Genomic DNA, 20,711 nt, shown 5'->3' on the forward strand with positions numbered 1-20,711 from the left:
ATACAGAACACACACACAGAACAGGTATACAGAACACTCTTACAGAACATGTATACAGAACACTCATACAGAACACACATACAGAACATGTATACAGAACACACACACAGAACAGGTATACAGAACACTCTTACAGAACATGTATACTGAACACTCATACAGAACACGTATACAGAACACACATACAGAACACACACACAGAACACTCATACAGAACACTCATACACAACATGTATACAGAACACTCATACAGAACATGTATACAGAACACTCATACAGAACACGTATACAGAACACACATACAGAACACTCATACAGAACACTCATACAGAACACACATACAGAACACTGATACAGAACACTCATACAGAACACTCATACAGAACATGTATACAGAACATGCAAACAGTAACAGACAATAATGATACTGAAGCAGAAGGCCAGATTTTACCCCCCAAAAAGAACAATATGAAATGGAGATGTATAGAAAGACATGACATATACATTTAGAGGACACAGACAGACAGACAGACAGACAGACAGACAGACAGACAGACAGACAGACAGACAGACAGACAGACAGACAGACAGACAGACAGACAGACAGACAGACAGATAGGCAGATAGGCAGGCAGACACACAGACAGACAGACAGACAGACAGACAGACAGACAGACAGACAGACAGACAGACAGACAGACAGACAGACAGACAGACAGACAGACAGACAGATAGATAGATAGATAGATAGATAGATAGATAGATAGATAGATAGATAGATAGATAGATAGATAGATAGATAGATAGATAATTACTAACACCTACAGGGAAGTCTTTCAATGGAAGGTTTGCTCCATGGTGAATGCTGTGTGAGAGCAAATGATTGTGCTCTTGGTTGGAGAAAGAGGAGAGGGCGACAGAGATGGAGAGCACGAGGAGAGAGCTAGAGGGAGAGAGAGAGCGCGCAAGCAAGAGGAATGGGAGTGGTGTGAATATGGTCTTGGCAGTAAGGGTTTGCAGGCAGCAGAGTGTGTGAGCGAGCGGGGAATGCAGAAGCCCTGAACACAACCACATTACAGGGAGCTGAGACAAAAACCTTCCAACCAGCAGCTCCAAAATGAATCAAACAAATGGGTTGTGTTCTATGTTCATCTCCAATCCAGATTGGGGTTGTTCTCTCTAATTGTGAAGTATGCAAAATCAAATTGATGGAAATAAAAACATTGGTTTTAGGCATGCACATGTACTGTATTTCAATAGTTCATCTGCGTTGTATAAGTGTCGAGTCTATCGCTTGTTCAACATATTTACAACATTGTCAAAGCACAGATCTAGAATCTAGGGAATAATGTGTGTGTGCGTTCGTGTGTGTGGGTTCGTGTGTGTGTGTGCCAACATGCGTGCGTGCATGCATCAGAGCACACAAGCAGTCGTTCCCTACCATCATATCCCTTGGGTGAGGTGTCCGTGTCACGTCCGTGGGCCTTGGGGGCCAGGCCTGTCTTCCCCCTGCTGTAGACGTGGTGCTGGCTGTCGTAGCCTTGGCCGTAGTCGAAGCTGGTCTTGGAGTACTTCTCCAGCTCCTTGGCCAGGTTGGAGCGCGGCGTGCTGGTGGACACGTTATTTTTGTAACCGTACTGTGGGATCTCCAGCTGTTTCACAAAGCACATTGGCCTGGAAGATAACCATGGACAGGGGGGGGCGTGTTTGTGTACACGCGGTGAGAGCGGTCTGACTGTCTGACTGCATGGTGTACGTCCTCACTGAACCACTAGGGGGACTTCATTTGTAAGAGCATGAATCAAAAGCGCTGCTACGGTAGGCATTCTATTGTTCTTTCTACATCTACATGAAGTAGGATTTGAAAGCAGAGAGAGTGATGGAGGCCAGTGTTTACATTCACGGCTACAGGGAATGCACTGGGATGAGCGGGGAGGCTGGGGGAGTGGTGGTCATGTGATGAGGGTGTGAGTGAGTACCTCAGCACACGATCTGAAGCCTGGCTGGACTTGGGGCCCCCGTCACATGGGATGTGCTTCTCCTGGACTTTAACCATCTTCTCTGCAGCGGCGATGGGGCACCCCGAGAGACTGGAACAGCATTCATACAATGGAGTGAGGCCAAATTAGCCAGAACACACTCACACATGCACACACACAAACACATGTACTGTATGCTCGCACGCACGCACGCACACACACACACACACACACACACACACACACACACACACACACACACACACACACACACACACACACACACAACCCACTTGCATAGACACATAAACACCCCCCCACACACACGTGCCTACACTCTGCCTCTCCGATAACAGACACATCCTATCAATCAACTAAATTTGGCTTTGATTTAAACAGAATTGCACATTTTAAGCTATAAAATGGAGCCCCACGTATGAATTATGTATTTCCTATGGCCTAGTTTTTTATTGCAAAGCCGGAGCTTTGCAGATACATATTATTGGCTGCCTGGGCATGAGGGGCTGCTGAGCTTCAGAGAGATCCCCTCAGCTAGATACTGCAGTCCTTTCAGAGGCATTCTGGGTAGGCTCAGTGGGGAGAACTGATTAACCACCATGCCAGCTACTGTACTCCCTTCTCTCCTCCTCACCTCCTCTACATGCCTTCCCCTGTTGTCCTCTCCTCCTCTCCCCCTCTCCCCCTCTCGCCTCTCATCCTCACCTCCTCTACATGCATTACCCTGTCGTCCTCTCCTCCTCTCCCCCTTTCGCCTTTCATCCTCTCCTCCTCTACATGCCTTCCCCTGTCGTCCTCTCCCTCTCCCCCTCTCGTCCTCTCCTCTACATGCCTTCTCCTCTTGTCCTCTCCTCCTCTCCCCCTCTCACCTCTCGTCCACTCCGCCTTCCCCTCTCGTCTTCTCCTCCTCTCCCCCTCTCTCCTCTCCCCCTCTCCTCCTCTCCCCCTCTCTCCTCTCGTCCTCTCGTCCTCTACCCCTCTCTCCTCTCGTCCTCTCGTCCTCTACACGCCTTCCCCTGTCGTCCTCTCCTCCTCTCCCCCTCTCGCCTCTCGTCCTCTCCGCCTTCCCCAGTCATCCTCTCCTCCTACCCCCCTCTGCCCTCTCCTCCTCCTCTTCTACCCCCTCTCCATCTCTCATACTCTCCCCCCTCTTCCCCTTACCTCCTCTCCTCCTCTACCCTCTCTCCACCTCTCGCTTTCTCCTCCTCTTCTTCTCCTTTCTCCCTCAAATGTTCACCTTATAAGATGCCTCTTTATACACATACAAACCAGTCACTCTCACATACAAACCAGTTACTCTCATATACAAACCAGTTACTCTCACATACAAACCAGTCACTCTCGCAAACAAACCAGTCACTCTCGCATACAAACCAGTTACTCTCACATACAAACCAGTCACTCTCATATACAAACCAGTTACTCTCACATACAAACCAGTCACTCTCACATGCAAACCAGTCCCTCTCACATACAAACCAGTCACTCTCACATACAAACCAGTCACTCTCACATACACACCAGTCACTCTTGCATACAAACCAGTCACTCTCGCATACAAACCAGTCACTCTCACATACAAACCAGTCACTCTCACATACAAACCAGTCACTCTCACATACACACCAGTCACTCTCACATACAAACCAGTCACTCTCACATACAAACCAGTCACTCACATACAAACCAGTCACTCTCACAAACAAACCAGTCACTCTCACGTACAAACCAGTCACTCTCACATACAAACCAGTCACTCTCACATACAAACCAGTTACTCTCACATACAAACCAGTCACTCTCACATACAAACCAGTCACTCTCACATACAAACCAGTCACTCTCACATACAAACCAGTCACTCTCACATACAAACCAGTCACTCTCACATACACACCAGTCACTCTCACATACAAACCAGTCACTCTCACATACACACCAGTCACTCTCACATACAAACCAGTCACTCTCACATACAAACCAGTCACTCTCACATACAAACCAGTCACTCTCACATACAAACCAGTCACTCTCACATACAAACCAGTCACTCTCACATACAAACCAGTCACTCTCACATACACACCAGTCACTCTCACATACAAACCAGTCACTCTCACATACAAACCAGTCACTCTCACATACAAACCAGTCACTCTCACATACAAACCAGTCACTCTCACATACAAACCAGTCACTCTCACATACAAACCAGTCCCTCTCACATACACACCGACAGTGCTTTTGTGTGAGAGATGAATGTGGTCTCTGGGCCTCTCCTAATAGTTTCATATCCGTGCCATAAATAAAACATTGATACAGCCGGAACACACACACAGTCACAGACAGACACATGCAGATTTCAAAGTGTTGAGGACCGTGTGACAAACTGACAGGACTGCTGTCAGTATCATTGAGTTTCCATGACAACAGCGAGGAGGAGAGAAATGAGAGACACATGTACAGAATTCTCTCTTTTTTTCATACGTCTTGCTATGCACTGCTCCCCAACACTACTAATGACTACACGGTGTGCGTGCCAGTCCCAAAGGACGTGTTCTATATAACATAGCCTCCAGCAACTGGGGATGGTAAGGGAGGTGTGTGTGTGTGTGTGTGTGTGTGTGTGTGTGTGTGTGTGTGTGTGTGTGTGTGTGTGTGTGTGTGTGTGTGTGTGTGTGTGTGTGTGTGTGTGTGTGTTATTGTCTAGGTACCTATATACAGTATGTACAGAACATTGACTAACTAACTTGTTGGAAAGGTCGCATCCTATGACGGTGCCACGTTGAAACTCACTGAGCTCTTCGTTAAGGCCGCTCTACTGCCAATGTTTGTCTATGGAGATTGTGTGCTCAATTTTATACACCTGTCAGCAATGGGTGTGGCTGAAATAGCCGAATCCACTAATTTGAAGGGGTGTCCACAAAATGTTGTATTTGAAGGGGTGTCCGTGGTGTACAGTATTATACATTATATATAGCTGTGTGTTTGTGTGGCGCAGTATGCAGAATGTACTCATCTTAGCATCCTCCAGGCTTTGTGCTGCTCTACTGGGAGACCGTGGCTCAGCCTCTAAACCCACCTAGCTACAAACAATAGATTCCTGACCCTGAGATACACTGGTAGCCAGTGACTATGACAACCCCACATATTCCTCTTTTTTACTTTTTTTCTCTCTCTTACATCCTGAGCAAAGAGATCAGACTATAAATGTAGCTATTCCATGATTGATTATTTTCTCTCCCAGTGCATGCCCTGCCTGGTTGCCAGCCACTCACCTGCGGTGGGAGTTCCTGTTGCTATTGACATGGCCACGCCCCGAGCAGCCAGGAGTAGGGCACTTTAGAACATTTTCATACATTGCAAGAACTTAGGACAGACAGGGAGAGGTGAGAGAGACAGCGAGGGGTTAGGAGCACCCAGAGTCAGTGGTTATTGTCCAATTATAATTTGTTAGTGAGCAGAAAAAGTGTCATGCACTGTTACGGTCAACTGTCCTGTTGATGCTCATGCAAGCAGCAGAAAAATAATGGATTGAATCAAGCAGCATTCAAATGTAGTCGGCGTGTTGTTAGTCATTCTGAAGCATCTTGATGGACTAATACATAAGAATTGAAAATGGTATGTAGGCAGACATTTGCTGTGATATTTAATGCTACATATGACATATTATAAACTGGGTGGTTCAAGCCCTGAATGCTGATTGGCTATCAGACCGTATATCAAAGGTATGAAAAAACATTTCTGTTTACTGCTGTAATTACATTGGTAACCAGTTTATCATAGCAATAAGGCACCTCGGGGGTTTGTGGTACATGGCCATTATTGTTGCGTTGTGCATAAGAACAGTCCTTAGCCGTGGTGTATTGGCCATATACCACACCTCCTTGTGCCTTATTGCTTAAGTATTTATTTCCTTTACAGAAGCAGGAATAGAGGTAAGTCTGGTAAAAAAATAAGTAGTCTCACAAAGAGATGCTTTTATGTATAAAATCTATAGAGGAGACATCACTTTGCATGCAGGCATGGACATCGATCAAGCCGGGTGAACGCAAAGAAAGAGAGAGCATCCCCATGCTGATCGGAGGACGACCTCACGTGTCAACCCAACACAAGAACCATGGCAGGGCATTTAGTGGAAAGAGGTACCCAGAAACTCAAAAGAAAATGAGAAAGAGGTTGTTCTACATTGCACTACGAGAGGGCAACAAACAGTCTAAATGCCCCCAAGCACAGTCAGTACGGAATGCAGTGTGCAGCACTTACTTTCTGGTGGCACCCTGTCCTTGTGGGGGCAGCCTGACAGGCTCCTGTGGTGGGGGTAGAGACCCGTGACGTGGCCTGTCCCATCACAGCCCGGGGTTGGACACTTACTCTCCTTCTTGTCCCCCTTGAGGAATCTACCAAGGAGAAAAAGAGGGGGGGGGGGGTGTTCAAAAGTCATCTATCTAGGTGAGTGTTCGAGTGGTTACTACAGCATGTCACCCCTACAAACTGAAATGAATGGAATGTCCCATCCACTGTTGTTTACCGAACTTCATTTAGAGTGTCATATATTCATATTGTATTTGAACCGTATTATCCCCCCAAATTTAGAGGGGGTAGGACGAAACACAGACTATAGTCACACCTGATTTATCAGTTTATCATGGCAATACATGTTCCCCCCACATTCACATTCCCCCCACATTCACATTCCCCCCACGCTCGCTGCGGAAAATCTGTGCAATTGTTCAATCCCAACATCCCAGAAATGCAATTTTATATTTCATAAAAAATGTACACTTGCTGTAGAGATAACACAGAATGACTAAGCCTGTGTGAAACTGGCTTATCAGCAATTCTCCCATATGTCTATCTGGGGCCTCGCTATCGCTACCATCTCCACCAATCCTCAATGGTCCCCCAAGGACAAGGAACAATCCCAACTATGTTGAGCAGAGGCCGTGTGTATGAACATTGTCTCTGTGCGTCACAGCTAGATTGTTTTTATTTAGAACTAGTAATGGATCACAGAGCTATCAATATTCCTGAACCCATGGCAACATTAGAAAAATGAATACCCCCCCCCCCCCCACACAAGGCCATAGTCCCTGCCTTTGATGATGAAGACTTTGAATTTAAATAACTTGATGATAGATTATCTAATGCAATTATGACCATTCGAAAAAAAGAACTAGCATGTTGCCAGATCTGTAAGGTCTTACCAAAGCCTTATATAGCCCTGGGTCTTACTAGTACAGTCACCTATAGGGTCTTCAGACTACAATTATACTTAATATTCCTTGAGACCTCCCCACTAGCTTCCTGTGCTAATGGAAGTTAATAACGTACCATTACAGTACATATCTGTGATGACCACCAATGGGTGGTCCTTAATAATAGTCATTTTGTTATGCGATTTTTGCATGATTTGAGGCCTGCCATTCAACATCCTGTGGCTACTGTTGGCAAGACGTGTTGCGGAAGACGACGAGCAATGGGCAGAATTACCTGGAGAAATGACTTCAAGTGACTTTGGATTCCTACTACTTCAGTATAATAGGAACTTAAATGTCACATATTATAAGGTTAAATAATGCCTGAACATCCAATTCAGTGTGGTTTCTGAATATAGCTGTCCTCTTCCCTTCAGATGAACAGTGATAACACCCAACATTGGCTACTGCATATATTGATCTGACGCCTCTATGTCACACCCTGATCTGTTTCACTTGTCTTTGTGATTGTCTCCACCCCCCTCCAGGTGTCGCCCACCTTCCCCATTATCCCCTGTGTATTTATACCGGTTTGTCTGTTTGTCTGTTGCCAGTTCGTTTGTTGCCAGTTCGTCTTGTTTGTCAAGTCAACCAGCCTTTTTTGTATCAGCTCCTGCTCTCAGTCTCTCTTGTCCTCCTGGTTTTGGCTCTTGTCTGTCCTGACCCTAAGCCTGCCTGCCTTCCTGTACATTTGCCCTGTTGCGGAAATAAACATTGTTACTTCGACACGGTCTGCATCTGGGTCTTACCGTGTCCTGATACTGTATGGATCTTTAAAGTTTATAGAATAATCATTTGATCTTCAGTTCAACCAAATAAAATAAAATGTTATTGGTCGCATTCACATACAGTATTTAGCAGATATTATTGTGGGTGTAGCGAAATGCTTGTGTTCCTAGCTCCAACAGTGCAGTAATATCAAACTATACAAATGAATCTAAAAGTAAAACATTTGAATTAAGAAATAATAGAACGAGCAATGTCCGAGTGGCATTGACTACACTACTGTAGAATACAGAATATACAGTTGAAGTCAGAAGTTTACATACACCTTAACCAAATCCATTTAAACTCAGTTTTTCACAATTCCTGACAATTAATCCAATACCTTGACTTTGTTGACCTTAAACCATTTTACCACAACTTTGAAATTATGATTGGGGTCATTGTCCATATGGAAGACCCATTTACGACCAAGCTTTAACTTCCTGACGGATGTCTTGAGATGTTGCTTCAATATATCCACATAATTTTCCCTCATAATTTTCCCTTTTCACTGTTTCATCAGGACATTTCTCCAAAAAGTATGATCTTTGTACCCATGTGCAGTTGCAAACCGTAGTCTGTCTTTTTATGGCGGTTTTTGAGCAGTGGCTTCTTCCTTGTTGAGTGGCCTTTCAGGTTATGTCGATATAGGACTCGTTTTACTGTGGATATAGATACTTTTGTACCTGTTTCCTCCAGCATCTTCACAAGGTCATTTGCTGTTGTTCTGGGATTGATTTGCACTTTTCGCACCAAAGTACATTCATCTCTAGGAGACAGAACACGTCTTCTTCCTGAGCAGTATGATGCATGGTCCCATGGTGTTTATACTTGCGTACTATTGTTTATACAAATGAACATGGTACCTTCTGGCATTTGGAAATTGCTCCCAAGGATGAACCAGACTTGTAGAGGCCTACAACTTTTTTTTCTGAGGTCTTGGCTGATTTCTTTAGATTTTCCCATGATATGGGAAAAGAGGCACTGAGTTTGAAGGTAGACCTTGAAATACATCCACAGGTACACCTCGAATTGACTCAAATTATGTCAATTAGCCTATCAGAAGCTTCTAAAGCCAAGACATCATTTTCTGGAATTTTCCAAGCTGTTTAAAGGCACAGTCAACTTAGTGTGTGTAAACTTCTGACCCACTGGAATTGTGATACAGTGAATTATAAGAGAAATAATCCGTCAGTGAACAATTGTTGGAAAAATTACTTGTTTCATGCACAAAATAAATGTCCAAACCGACTTGCCAAAACTATAGTTTGTTAACAAGACATTTGTGGAGTGGTTGAAAAACTAGTTTTAGTGACTCCAACCTGAGTCTATGTAAACTTCTGACTTCAACTGTACATATGAAATGAGTAAAACAGTACGTAAACATTATTAAAGTGAATAGTGTGACCAGGGCAGACGAGTAGCTACAGTATTAAACTTTCTGATCAATATCTTTTGTGTCCTTTGGAATGTTACTCAAAACACAGCATCTCTGTCCAATGACCATGAACGTGCCACCACCACCCCTCTGATACTACCATAATGACCCGGTCTGAAATGTTGCTCATTCATCTGCTCTGAAGCTATCTTATGGATTAATAACTGCATACACAGAGATGGGATGGCTCACTCCCATGCCTGACAAGCCAAGCGTCTGATGTTAGCATGCCAGACTATTTTAACAACATAAGTTTGAAGTCGACGCTGCCACTGCAATATATAGCATGGAGACCAGCTGGGGGAAATGTTTCTGTCCTCTCCCAGTGAGGAGCTGAACTACTGGGCAAGGGGTCAAGTAAACGTCCAATATTACTAGATCCATGTGCTAAAAAAGATATCTGAGTTATTCAGCTTGATGTTACATAATTCTGTTTCTGTGGGCCCTATTGGCATCTGTTGAAACCTATTTTCAGCAGGGGCTGATAGCCTACGTCTTTAAGAGTTCATTTAATATCACGTCTACATACATTCCATACCTTTGTCTGTACATTATGCCTTGAATATATTCTATCGTGCCCAGAAACCTGATCCTTTCACTCTCTGTTCCGAACGTACTAGACGACCAGTTCTGATAGCCTTTAGCCATACCCTTAATCTACTCCTCCTCTGTTCCTCTGGTGATGTAGAGGTTAATCTAGGCCCTGCAGTGCCTCTCATTTGTTGACTTCTGTAACCGTCAAAGCCTTGGTTTCATGCATGTTAACATTAGAAGCATCCTCCCTAAGTTTGTTTTATTCACTGCTTTAGCACACTCCGCAAACCCGGATGTCCTAGCCGTGTCTGAATCCTGGCTTAGGAAGTCCACCAAAAACCCTGAAATTTCTATCCGTAACCAAAACATCTTCCGACAAAATAGAACTGCCAAAGGGGGCGGTGTTGCAATCTACTGCAAAGATAGCCTGCAGAGTTCTGTCTTACTATCCAGGTCTATACCCAAACAATTCGAGCTTCTATTTAAAAAAATCCACCTTTCCAGAAACAAGTCCCTCACCGTTGCCACTTGCTATAGACCACCCTCTGCCCCCAGCTGCGCCCTGGTCACCATATGTGAATTGAATGCCCCCAATCTATCTTCAGAGCTCGTGCTGCTAGGTGACCTAAACTGGAACATGCTAAACACCCGGCCATTCTACAATCCTAGCTTGATGCCCTCAATTTCACACAAATTATTATGCCCTCAACTCCAAATCCGTTAACACGGGCACCCTCATAGATATTATCCTAACCAACCTGCCCTCCAAATACACCTCCGCTGTTTTCAATCAAGATTTCAGCGATCACTGCCTCATTGCCTGCATCCGTAATGGGTCTGCGGTCAAACGACCACACCTCATCACTATCAAACGCTCACTAAACCACTTCTGCGAGCAGGCCTTTCTAATCGACCTGGCCCGGGTATCCTGGAAGGATATTGACCTCATCCCGTCAGTAGAGGATGCCTGGTTATTCTTTAAAAGTGCCTTCCTCACCATCTTAAATAAGCATGCCCCATTCAAAACATTTTGAACCAGGAACAGATATAGCCCTTGGTTCTCTCCAGACCTGACTGCCCTTGACCAGCAAAAACATTAGCAGAAATTTGCATCTTGTAGCACAAACTCAAAAATGTTCTGGGACACTGTAAAGTCCATGGAGAATATGAGCAACTCCTCCCAGCTGCCCACTGTTATAATTGTGAATTTCAATAAGCATTTTTCTATGACTGGCCATGCTTTCCACCTGGCTACCCCTACCCCGATCAACAGCCCTCCACCCCCCACAGCAACTCGCCCAAGCCTCCCCATTCCTCCTTCGCCCAAATCCAGATAGCTGATGTTCTGAAAGAGCTGCAAAATCTGGAGCCCTACAAATCAGCCGGGCTAGACAATCTTGACCCTCTATTTTTAAAATGATCTGCCGAAATTGTTGCAACCCCTATTACTAGCCTGTTCAACCTCTCTTCAAAGGGGGAGACACTCTAGACCCAAACTGCTACAGACCTATATCTATCATACCCTGCCTTAATAAGGTCTTCGAAAGCCAAGTTAACAAACAGATTACCAACCATTTCGAATCCCACCGTACCTTCTCCGCTATGCAATCGGGTTTCAGAGCTGGTCATGGGTGCACCTCAGCCTCAAGGTCCTAAACGATATCATAACCTCCATCGATAAGAGACATTACTGTCTAGCTGTATTCATCGACCTGGCAAAGGCTTTTGACTCTGTCAATCACCACATTCTTATCGGCAGACTCAACAGGTTCACCAACTACATCTCGGATAGAGTTCAGTGTGTCAAATCGGAGGGCCTGTTGTCCGGACGTCTGGCAGTCTCTATGGGAGGGCCACAGGGTTAAATTCTCAGGCCGACTTTCTTCTTTGTATATATCAATGATGTTGCTCTTGCTGCTGGTGATTCTCTGATCCACCTCTACGCAGACAACACCATTCTGTATACGTCTGGCCCTTCTTTGGACACTGTGTTAACTAACCTCCAGACGAGCTTCAATGCCATACAACTCTCCTTCTGTGGCCTCCAACTGCTCTTAAATGCAGTAAAACTAAATGCTTGCTCTTCAACCGATCGCTGCCTGCACCTGCCTGCCCGTCCAGCGTCACTACTCTGGACGGTTCTGACTTAGAATATGTGGACAACTACAAATACTTAGGTGTCTGGTTAGACTGTAAACTCTCCTTCTAGACTCACATTAAGCATCTCCAATCCAAAATTAAATATAGAATCGGCTTCCTATTTCGCAATAAAGCATTCTTCACTCTTGCTGCCAAACATAGCCTCGTAAACATGACCATCCTACCGATCCTCGACTTCGGCGATGTCATTTACAAAATAGCCTCCAACACTCTACTCAACAAATTGGATGCAGTCTACCACAGTGCCAACCATTTTGTCACCAAAGCCCAATATACTACCCACAACTGCGACCTGTACGCTCTCGTTGGCTGGCCATTGCTTCATACTCGTCCCCAAACCCACTAGCTCCAGGTCATCTACAAGTCTCTGCTAGGTAAAGCCCCGCCTTATCTCAGCTCACTGGTCACCATAGCAGCACCCACCCGTTGCACGCGCTCCAGCAGGTATATCTCACTGGTCACCCCCAAAGCCAATTCCTCATTTGGTCGCCTTTCCTTCCAGTTCTCTGCTGCCAATGACTGAAATGAACTGCAAAAATCACTGAAGCAGGATACTCATATCTCCCTCACTAGCTTTAAGCACCAGCTGTCAGAGCAGCTCACAGATCACTGCACCTGTACATAGCCCAACCAACTACCTCATCCCCATACTGTATTTATTTATTTATCTTGCTCCTTTGCACACCAGTATCTCTACTTGCACATTCATCTTCTGCACGTCTCCCATTCCAGTGTTTAATTGCTATATTGTAATTACTTCGCCACCATGGCCTATTTATTGCCTTAACTCCCTTATTCTTCCTCAATTGCACTCACTGTATATAGATTTTTTCTACTGTATTATTGACTGTATGTTTGTTTATTCCATGTGTAACTCTGTGTTGTATGTGTCGAACTGCTTTGCTTTATCTTGGCCAGGTCACAGTTGTAAATGAGAACTTGTTCTCAACTGGCCTACCTGGTTAAATAAAGGTGAAATAAAAATCTAATTAAAACAATTAACCGAAATGCTGTTGACACTGAGTGCAACATCAATACTGTACAGATCAGGGTGAAGATACTAGCTGACATAGGGGCTATTGTGTGAATGGGGAGAGTGTTGAGAGTTTCAGGAAGTGGTTACCTTTAGGGTAGTATGCTCTCTTTGACCCGTCGTGGTGCATTCTGGACTTGCGCTCCTCAGCCCCGCTGCTCTGTCGGGGGCTGTGCTCGCCGCGATGGTGGTGATTATGATTGTCCCTCCGGACCACTGCATGATGTCCCTCCAAGGCCATGCGGTCCCTCATGACCTTGGCTCGCTCCGACTCCATAGCAATGGCCTTCTCCAGCAGGGACAGGTTGCCTTTTGTCATGTCGAAGGCCTCTTCCGAGCGATCCGAGGCCACCGATGTGGTGTCCTCATCCCCGTCCTGGTGGCAGCTGGCCGAGTAGCCCGTCCTTGAGGCCGGGCTCAGCTGCTCCTCCAGCTTCATTAGGTTGACCATGTCTGAGTAGTTGCGCTCCAGGGACCCACGCTCGTCTGGCTGCTGGCCCTGCTGGCAGCTCTCGTACCTGGGCAAGTGGTGGTGGTCCTGAGGCTGGTGCTGAGCCTGATGGTGCTGGTGGTCGGTTTGGTGCAGTAGGTGGTGGTGGGGATGGTGAGGGTGGTGGTTCTGATGTGCCTGGTAGTGGTGCAGGCCCGGGTGTCCAGGGCGGTCAGATGGAGACGTCTCGTTTAGCTTGCGGGCCAGGTCAAAGCACTGGTTCCTCAGACACTCCAGGCTGTTGAGACACACCTCCTCTTCGCTCTCCTCAGCCTGACCCCTGACCCCATGATGGTGGGACCGCCCGTTGGGATGCTCGCCGTCATCCATCCCTTCTAGGCAGCCATCTTCAGGCAACATGGCACCGTGGCCCTGCGCCAACAGCTTGAGTGAATCCACTGTCTCCCTGACCACGTCACTGTCCAGGTCCACGCTCAACTCGCCCTTCCTGCTCCCGCCACGCTCGCTACTCTCTTCCTCATCATCATCATCGTCCTCGCCGGCACTGTTGGAGGAGTTGCTGTTCATCTCTGACTCGGTCATGGCCTGGTAGGCAGCGTCCTCTGCTATCTTCCCCAGGTTGAGAAGGGACTTGGCCACCAGCTCATCATAGTTTTCATACTCTTCCCCGTTAGGGCCGATGTTTGGACCGGGGCCGCTGTTGTTGTTGTTGTTGTCCTTCTGTCCCATTGAGTGATGCCTTGATTGTCCACTATTTTTGTAGCGGTTCCCTGTGGTCATGAAAGGAAGGATAGACCTTTCAGCCCTTACTATAGTTGGATAGATGAAGAACAAGACCATCATAGTTTAATTGTTTGGGATATTAATATGAAATTCAACATCTTTCAAAAACATTCCATCTAGTTAGATTTTGATCTGCCTTTGATCTTGCAGTTCTGTGATTTTTACTATCAATCCCTTCAATGTATTACTTACTGTACAATGGTTTGGCTATTAATCATCACATTTAGTGGATTATGTTTGCATTAATAGTTTGATGTTGTACATCATATATTTGGCCAGTCATTGCCAGTATTAAATCCTTTAAATAAAACGCGTAAAAGTCAAATCCAATGTATCTAGTTTGACTAATAAACCAAATGCCTTTTAATTAATCCATTCAAATTCATTTACTTTTCAACTAATCATGGATCATGAGTCAATGTGGTTGTAATAATACATTTCAGTGTTGATTTTAGGGACAGCGGCATATGAGACCGCGGGAGGGAATGAAAGAGGCGTATGAGGTGTTCCGGTTCGAGAGCACGAAATGTCCTCGGAGAAGGTATTTCCATGGGGGGGGGGGTTAATAACTCGGTGAGCTCCTCTCTCGATAGCTCTTGAAGGCACTGTCAGAAGCGATTGAGGACAAGAGAGATAGAGAGAGAGGGAGACAGAGAAAGATGGAGTGCCGATGTAGGGAGAGCAGGCGCATCTGGTGCACCGAAGGTAGAGAACCACTTATTACACCCCCCTTCCTCCTGAGGACCTTACTGGCCACATGCTCACGGAGACCATCATGCCTCTCTCCCTCTGCCCAGACAGACCCCTTTCACCAATTCTATTCTCTCTGAGGTATTATGCCTCCGTCTCTCCATGATTGGGTATGGCTCTCACTGGCCACATCAAAGGTGCATCACTTTGATTAGAAGTATATCTTTGATTCAAGGACCTCATTTCTAGTGGCAGCTCATTAGTCCAGCAAATAACTCCCAGCTCCACCCAACTCTATCACACTCTCTTATTTCCCCAGAAACATTGGAAATATGCACTCACCTGGCTCATGGTGCACTTCTTCCTCCTCTTCTTCCTCATGTTCATCTTCATCACCCTCATACTCCTCCTCCTCTTGCTCCTCCTCTTCTTCTTGCTCTTCATCATCCCCATCCTCTGCTTCCTCGTCTTCCTCTATCCCATCCTCCACCTGTTCTACCTCTACTGGCCCTACTACCGCTCTCTCCCTCTCCACCTCTTCCTCCTCTTCCTCCTCTTCCCCTTCCTCATCACCTTGCTCCTCGTTATCCTCCGAAAATCCTTCCTCCTCCTCCATCTCTTCTCCCTCTTCCTCTCCCTCACCTTCCTCCTCTTCCCCTTCCTCCTGGATCTCCCCCTCTAACTCCCCCTGCTCCTTCTCCTCCCTCTCATCCATGGGTTCAGGTTCATAGCAGGGGAAGATGGCAACAGTGTCCTCCTCTGGGTTGGGAGGGGTTAAGAAGGGCCTCCTCTTGGGGGCAGGCTCCAGAGGCTGTTTCTCCTGGGTCTTCCTCTTTTTGGCCAGGGGGCAACCATAGACACTAAATACAAGACATGAGAGGAGTAGAGATTTGTTCAATGGCCTTAATGAGATAAGGGTTCTGTATCTCTAGAGATACCGTGTTATAGCCAGATATAGCCAATCTGGCACAATGTTAATGACTTCTATATCAGTTCAAATCTGGAGGATTCATAATGCAGTCCAACAGGCTCAGAGAGGACGTCAATCATTGCATAATGTCAACAAGATTCGAAATATATATTTTCTAACCAATTGTACATACATACAGGAAAATGCATTCTCTACTTCAATTACATTCCCAAACACCACTGCATTTCAAAAACCCAGCAGACATCGTTTAGAAGACTCAGCCTCCAAAATGTAAAACCAATGCTTATTCAACCAGCCCTCAATTACACAACCAGCCCTCAATTACATTCCCATAATAATCATTAGCCGATGAGCGATTTCCATTTAATTGCTCAAAAACAGTGAGTGAAATTATGCATGGTTTTAAAACCTCTCTGGGATAGGGTCTAGTTTCCTGAATTTCCGCCTGACTGATATGCCCTGTTACTCAGGCCCAGAAGCAAGGATATGCATAATTGGTAGCATTGGATAGAAAACACTTTGAAGTTTCTAAAACTGTTAAAATAATGTCTGAGACTAAAAGAGAATAGATATGGCAGGCGAAAATCTGAAGATTCCACTAGATGTCAACAGTCTTTATTCAAGATTTCAGGTTTTTTGAAAAACAAGCAAGAATTTTGAGTTTTGGTGAGGAGATCACCGGAACAATCAGTCTTTGGGCGTGCGAGGGAGAGGGTGCGCGCTTACTCATTTTGCTTTCCTATTGAACATACTACTTCCATATTAAATATTATAGTTTATTTACATTTTAGAGTACCTGAGCATTAAATAGAAATGTCGTTTGACTTGTTTGGACGAAGTTCAGAGGTAGCTATATGGACTCCTATGTCTGCATGTTGAAAGAGTGGATTACTGAAATTACTTTTTGGGATAAAAAGGAGGATTTTATCGAACAAAATGACCATTCATGTTGTAGCTGGGACCCTTGATGTGGGGTGCCGCCCTAGACAATCGCATGGTATGCTTTCGCTGTAAAGCCTATTGTAAATCAGACAACGCAGTTAGATTAACAAGAATGTAAGCTTTTAAATGATATAGGATACTTGTACGTTCATGAATGTTTAATATTAGAATTATATATTTGAATTGCACGCCCTCCAATTTCACTGGATGTTGTCGGCTGGTGTCCCGCTAGAGGGACGCATAACCCAAAGTTAATGTGGATGTCAGGAAATCAATTACTTTATTTCCATATCTAGGGGCTTATTTATAGTTTGGAAGGAAAAGTTGAAGATTGCTGTTCTTTATCAATGAGACTAGATTAGACAGTGATGAGATGCCACAGTTCTTTGAGTGGATGTGAAATAGTAGTAGTAGCCTGGATTCCACACTCAACATTGCTCTGCCTGTTCCACCATTGTTGAAGGGAAACAAAAGTGAAACAGAGGGATACTCAGTGTGGAGTCCACTGGGGCACACTCCAACACTCAGACATCATTTACAAATGCAGTATATGTATTTAGGGAGTCCGCCAGATCAGAGGTAGTAGGGATTGATATATATTGATAGGTGCGTAAGTTAGACCACATTGCTGTCCTGCCTGAGCATTTGATATGTAATGAGTACCTTTGGGTGTCAGGGGAAATGTGTCAGGGGAAATGTGTCAGGGGAAATGTGTCAGGGGAAATGTGTCAAAAACATAGTAAAGTACAAATACCTAAAGAAATGACTTCAGTACTTTACACCACTGCTCACATGCTTGGTTAGGAGTCATTGGGCTGTACAATGGCCCACATTTCTACTCTATTTACTGTGGTTTATGCCCACTCCCACTCAGCCAATGGATCCGGCCTAGCCTGCCCTAATGTGTGCAAATCTACTGTCGCAGTTAGACTGAAGGACCACCGGCAACCGGCACAACAAGGACACGTTGCCAGCTAATGGGCCTCTATTTTTTCTCCATTTGGAATTATAAGTACTGACGATTAGGGTACACACACACGGAGAACTGCTCCACATACAACACATCAAGCGCAACTGGGAGATCAATTTCCTATCAAGTTCTCCACATACAACACATCAAGTGCAACTGGGAGATCAATTTCCTATCAATTTCCTAACTCTACCTACATGTACATACTAGCTCAACTAACAGGTGCCCCTCCACATTGACTCTGTAACGGCACTCCCCTGTATATATTGTTAATTTTTACTGCTGCTCTTTAATTACTTGTTACTTTTATCCCTTATTCTTATCCATATTTTTTTGAAACGGCACTGTTGGTTAGGGGCTCGTAAGTAAGCATTTCACTGTAAGTTGAAATGTTGTATATACCTGTTGTATTCGGCACATGTGACTAATAAAAATGTATTTGATTTGATTCAGCTACACAGACTAGAGAATAACAACAAAAATATACATTTTCAGGGAGAGTACAGGCTGTGATCAGAGAAGAATCCATTTTCCTTTGCATACATTTGACATTTCTTTATTTTGCACTGGTGTCTTCTTCTCTTCCTTTTATCCTACAGCTGTCAGGCAGATAGCCTGCGGGTGCAAACTGTGGACTGTTGACTGTCTCAGTGTGTGTAAGTGTGCCTGCTCCACTCAGTATGACCTTGGACACCTCAACGTCTCCCACAGGCAGGCCACACCAATTAAAATTCCACAGGTAATTAAGCCACATATGAATAAGGGAACACTGCAGACAATTTGGAGAAGGATTGTGCTGTAATTATATGGAGGGAGAGAGAGAGAGAGAGAGAGAGAGAGAGAGAGAGAGAGAGAGAGAGAGGGAGAGGGAGAGGGAGAGGGAGGGAGGGAGGGAGAGAGAGAGAGAGAGAGAGAGAGAGAGAGGGAGAGGGAGAGGGAGGGAGGGGAGGGAGGGAGGGAGAGAGAGAGAGAGAGAGAGGGAGGGAGGGAGGGAGGGAGGGAGGGAGGGAGGGAGGGAGAGAGAGAGAGAGAGAGGAGAGGGAGAGGGAGAGGGAGGGAGGGAGGGAGGGAGGGAGGGAGGGAGGGAGGGAGGGGGGAGGGAGGGAGGGAGGGAGGGAGGGAGAGAGAGGGAGAGGGAGAGGGAGAGGGAGAGAGAGGGAGAGGGAGAGAGAGGAGAGGGAGAGGGAGGGGGAGGGAGGGAGGGAGAGGGAGAGGGAGAGGGAGGGAGAGGGAGAGAGAGGGAGAGGGAAAGGGAGGGAGGGAGGGAGGGAGGGAGGGAGGGAGGGAGGGAGGGAGGGAGGGAGGGAGGGAGGGAGGGAGAGAGACAGACAGACAGACAGACAGACAGACAGACAGACAGACAGACAGACAGACAGAAAGTGTACAACGTAAAACACCAAATAATGCATGCAGAGCAGAATTATGCCAATACCCACAAATGATCAAAATCCAGAAAAGTGCTGTTAAATTCTACAACCACATAAAAGGAAGCGATTCCCAAACCTTCCAACACAAAGCCATCCCCTACAGAGAAATGAACCTGGAGAAGAGCCCCGTAAGCAGTGGTGTAAAGTACTTAAGTAAAAATACTTTAAAGTACTACTTAAGTAGTTTTTGGGGTATCTGTACTTTACTTCACTATTTATATTTTTGCCAATTTTACTTTTACTTCACTACATTGCTAAAGAAAATAATGTATGTTTTACTCCATACATTTTCCTTGACACCCAAAAGTACTTACATTTTGAATGCATAGCAGGATAGGAAAATGGTCAAATTCACACATCAGGAGAACATCCCTGGTTATCCCTACTGCCTCTGATCTGCCTCTGATCTGGACCCAAATACTTTGTTTGTAAATATGTCTGTATTGGAGCGTGCCCCTGACTCTCCGTAACTAAATAAAAATCTGAAAAATTAGGATTTTGAAATTATTTATACTTTTACTTTTGATACTTGAGTAAATTGGAAAAATTACATTTACTTTTGATACTTAGGTATATTTAAAACCAAATACTTTTATACGTTTACGCAAGTAATATTTTACTGGGTGACTTTCACTTTTACTTGAGTCATTATCTATTAAGGTATCTTTACTTTTACTCAAGTATGACAATTGGGTACCTTTTCCACCACTGCCCCTAAGCAAGCTGGTCCTAGGGCTCTGTTCACAAACAGACCTCACAGAGCCCCAGGACAGCAACACAAATAGACAAATAACAAACAAAATGATGATTACTTGACACATTGGAAAGAATGAATAAAAAAACAGAGCAAACTAGAATGCTATTTGGCCCTAAACAGAGCGTACACAGTGGCAGAATACCTGACCACTGTGACTGACCCAAAATTAAGGGAATCTTTAACTATGTTCAGACTCAGCGAGCATAGCCTTGCTATTGAGAAAGGCCGCCAAAGGCAGACATGGCTCACAAGAGAAAACACACTGCCCACAAAATGAGGTAGAACCTGATCTGCACTTCCTAATATATCTAATATATCCCATATCTATTGGGTGAAATACCACAGTGTGCATCACAGCAGCAAGATTTGTGACCTGTTGCCACAAGAAAAGGGCAACCAGTGAAGACCAAAAACCATTGTAAGTACAACCTATATTTATATTTATTTATTTTCCCTTTGTACATTTGCACATCATTACAACACTGTATATAGACATCACCTTTTGTGAGTGTAATGTTTACTGTACATTTTTTATTGTTTATTTAACTTTGGTTTATTTTCTATTTCATTTGCTT

The 20,711-nt window shown here is 45.0% G+C and overlaps 1 protein-coding gene across 1 annotated transcript in view; it reads right to left on the minus strand.

The window, feature by feature from the left end:
- The window catches only part of LOC115122210 (myelin transcription factor 1-like protein), a 118,984-nt gene that overhangs the window by 93,156 nt on the left and 5,117 nt on the right, over positions 1-20,711 (minus strand). Inside the window, exons 2-8 of the mRNA XM_065026958.1 lie at positions 15,452-15,969; positions 13,276-14,406; positions 7,983-7,993; positions 6,264-6,387; positions 5,276-5,366; positions 1,980-2,090; positions 1,442-1,674 (exon numbers count right to left, since the gene is read on the minus strand). Of these exons, the coding sequence (XP_064883030.1) occupies positions 1,442-1,674; positions 1,980-2,090; positions 5,276-5,366; positions 6,264-6,387; positions 7,983-7,993; positions 13,276-14,406; positions 15,452-15,969 (2,219 nt within the window). The remainder of the gene's footprint in view (positions 1-1,441; positions 1,675-1,979; positions 2,091-5,275; positions 5,367-6,263; positions 6,388-7,982; positions 7,994-13,275; positions 14,407-15,451; positions 15,970-20,711) is intronic.

Source organism: Oncorhynchus nerka, linkage group LG13 (genome assembly GCF_034236695.1).
Source record: "Oncorhynchus nerka isolate Pitt River linkage group LG13, Oner_Uvic_2.0, whole genome shotgun sequence".
Classification (NCBI taxonomy): Eukaryota; Metazoa; Chordata; class Actinopteri; order Salmoniformes; family Salmonidae; genus Oncorhynchus; species Oncorhynchus nerka.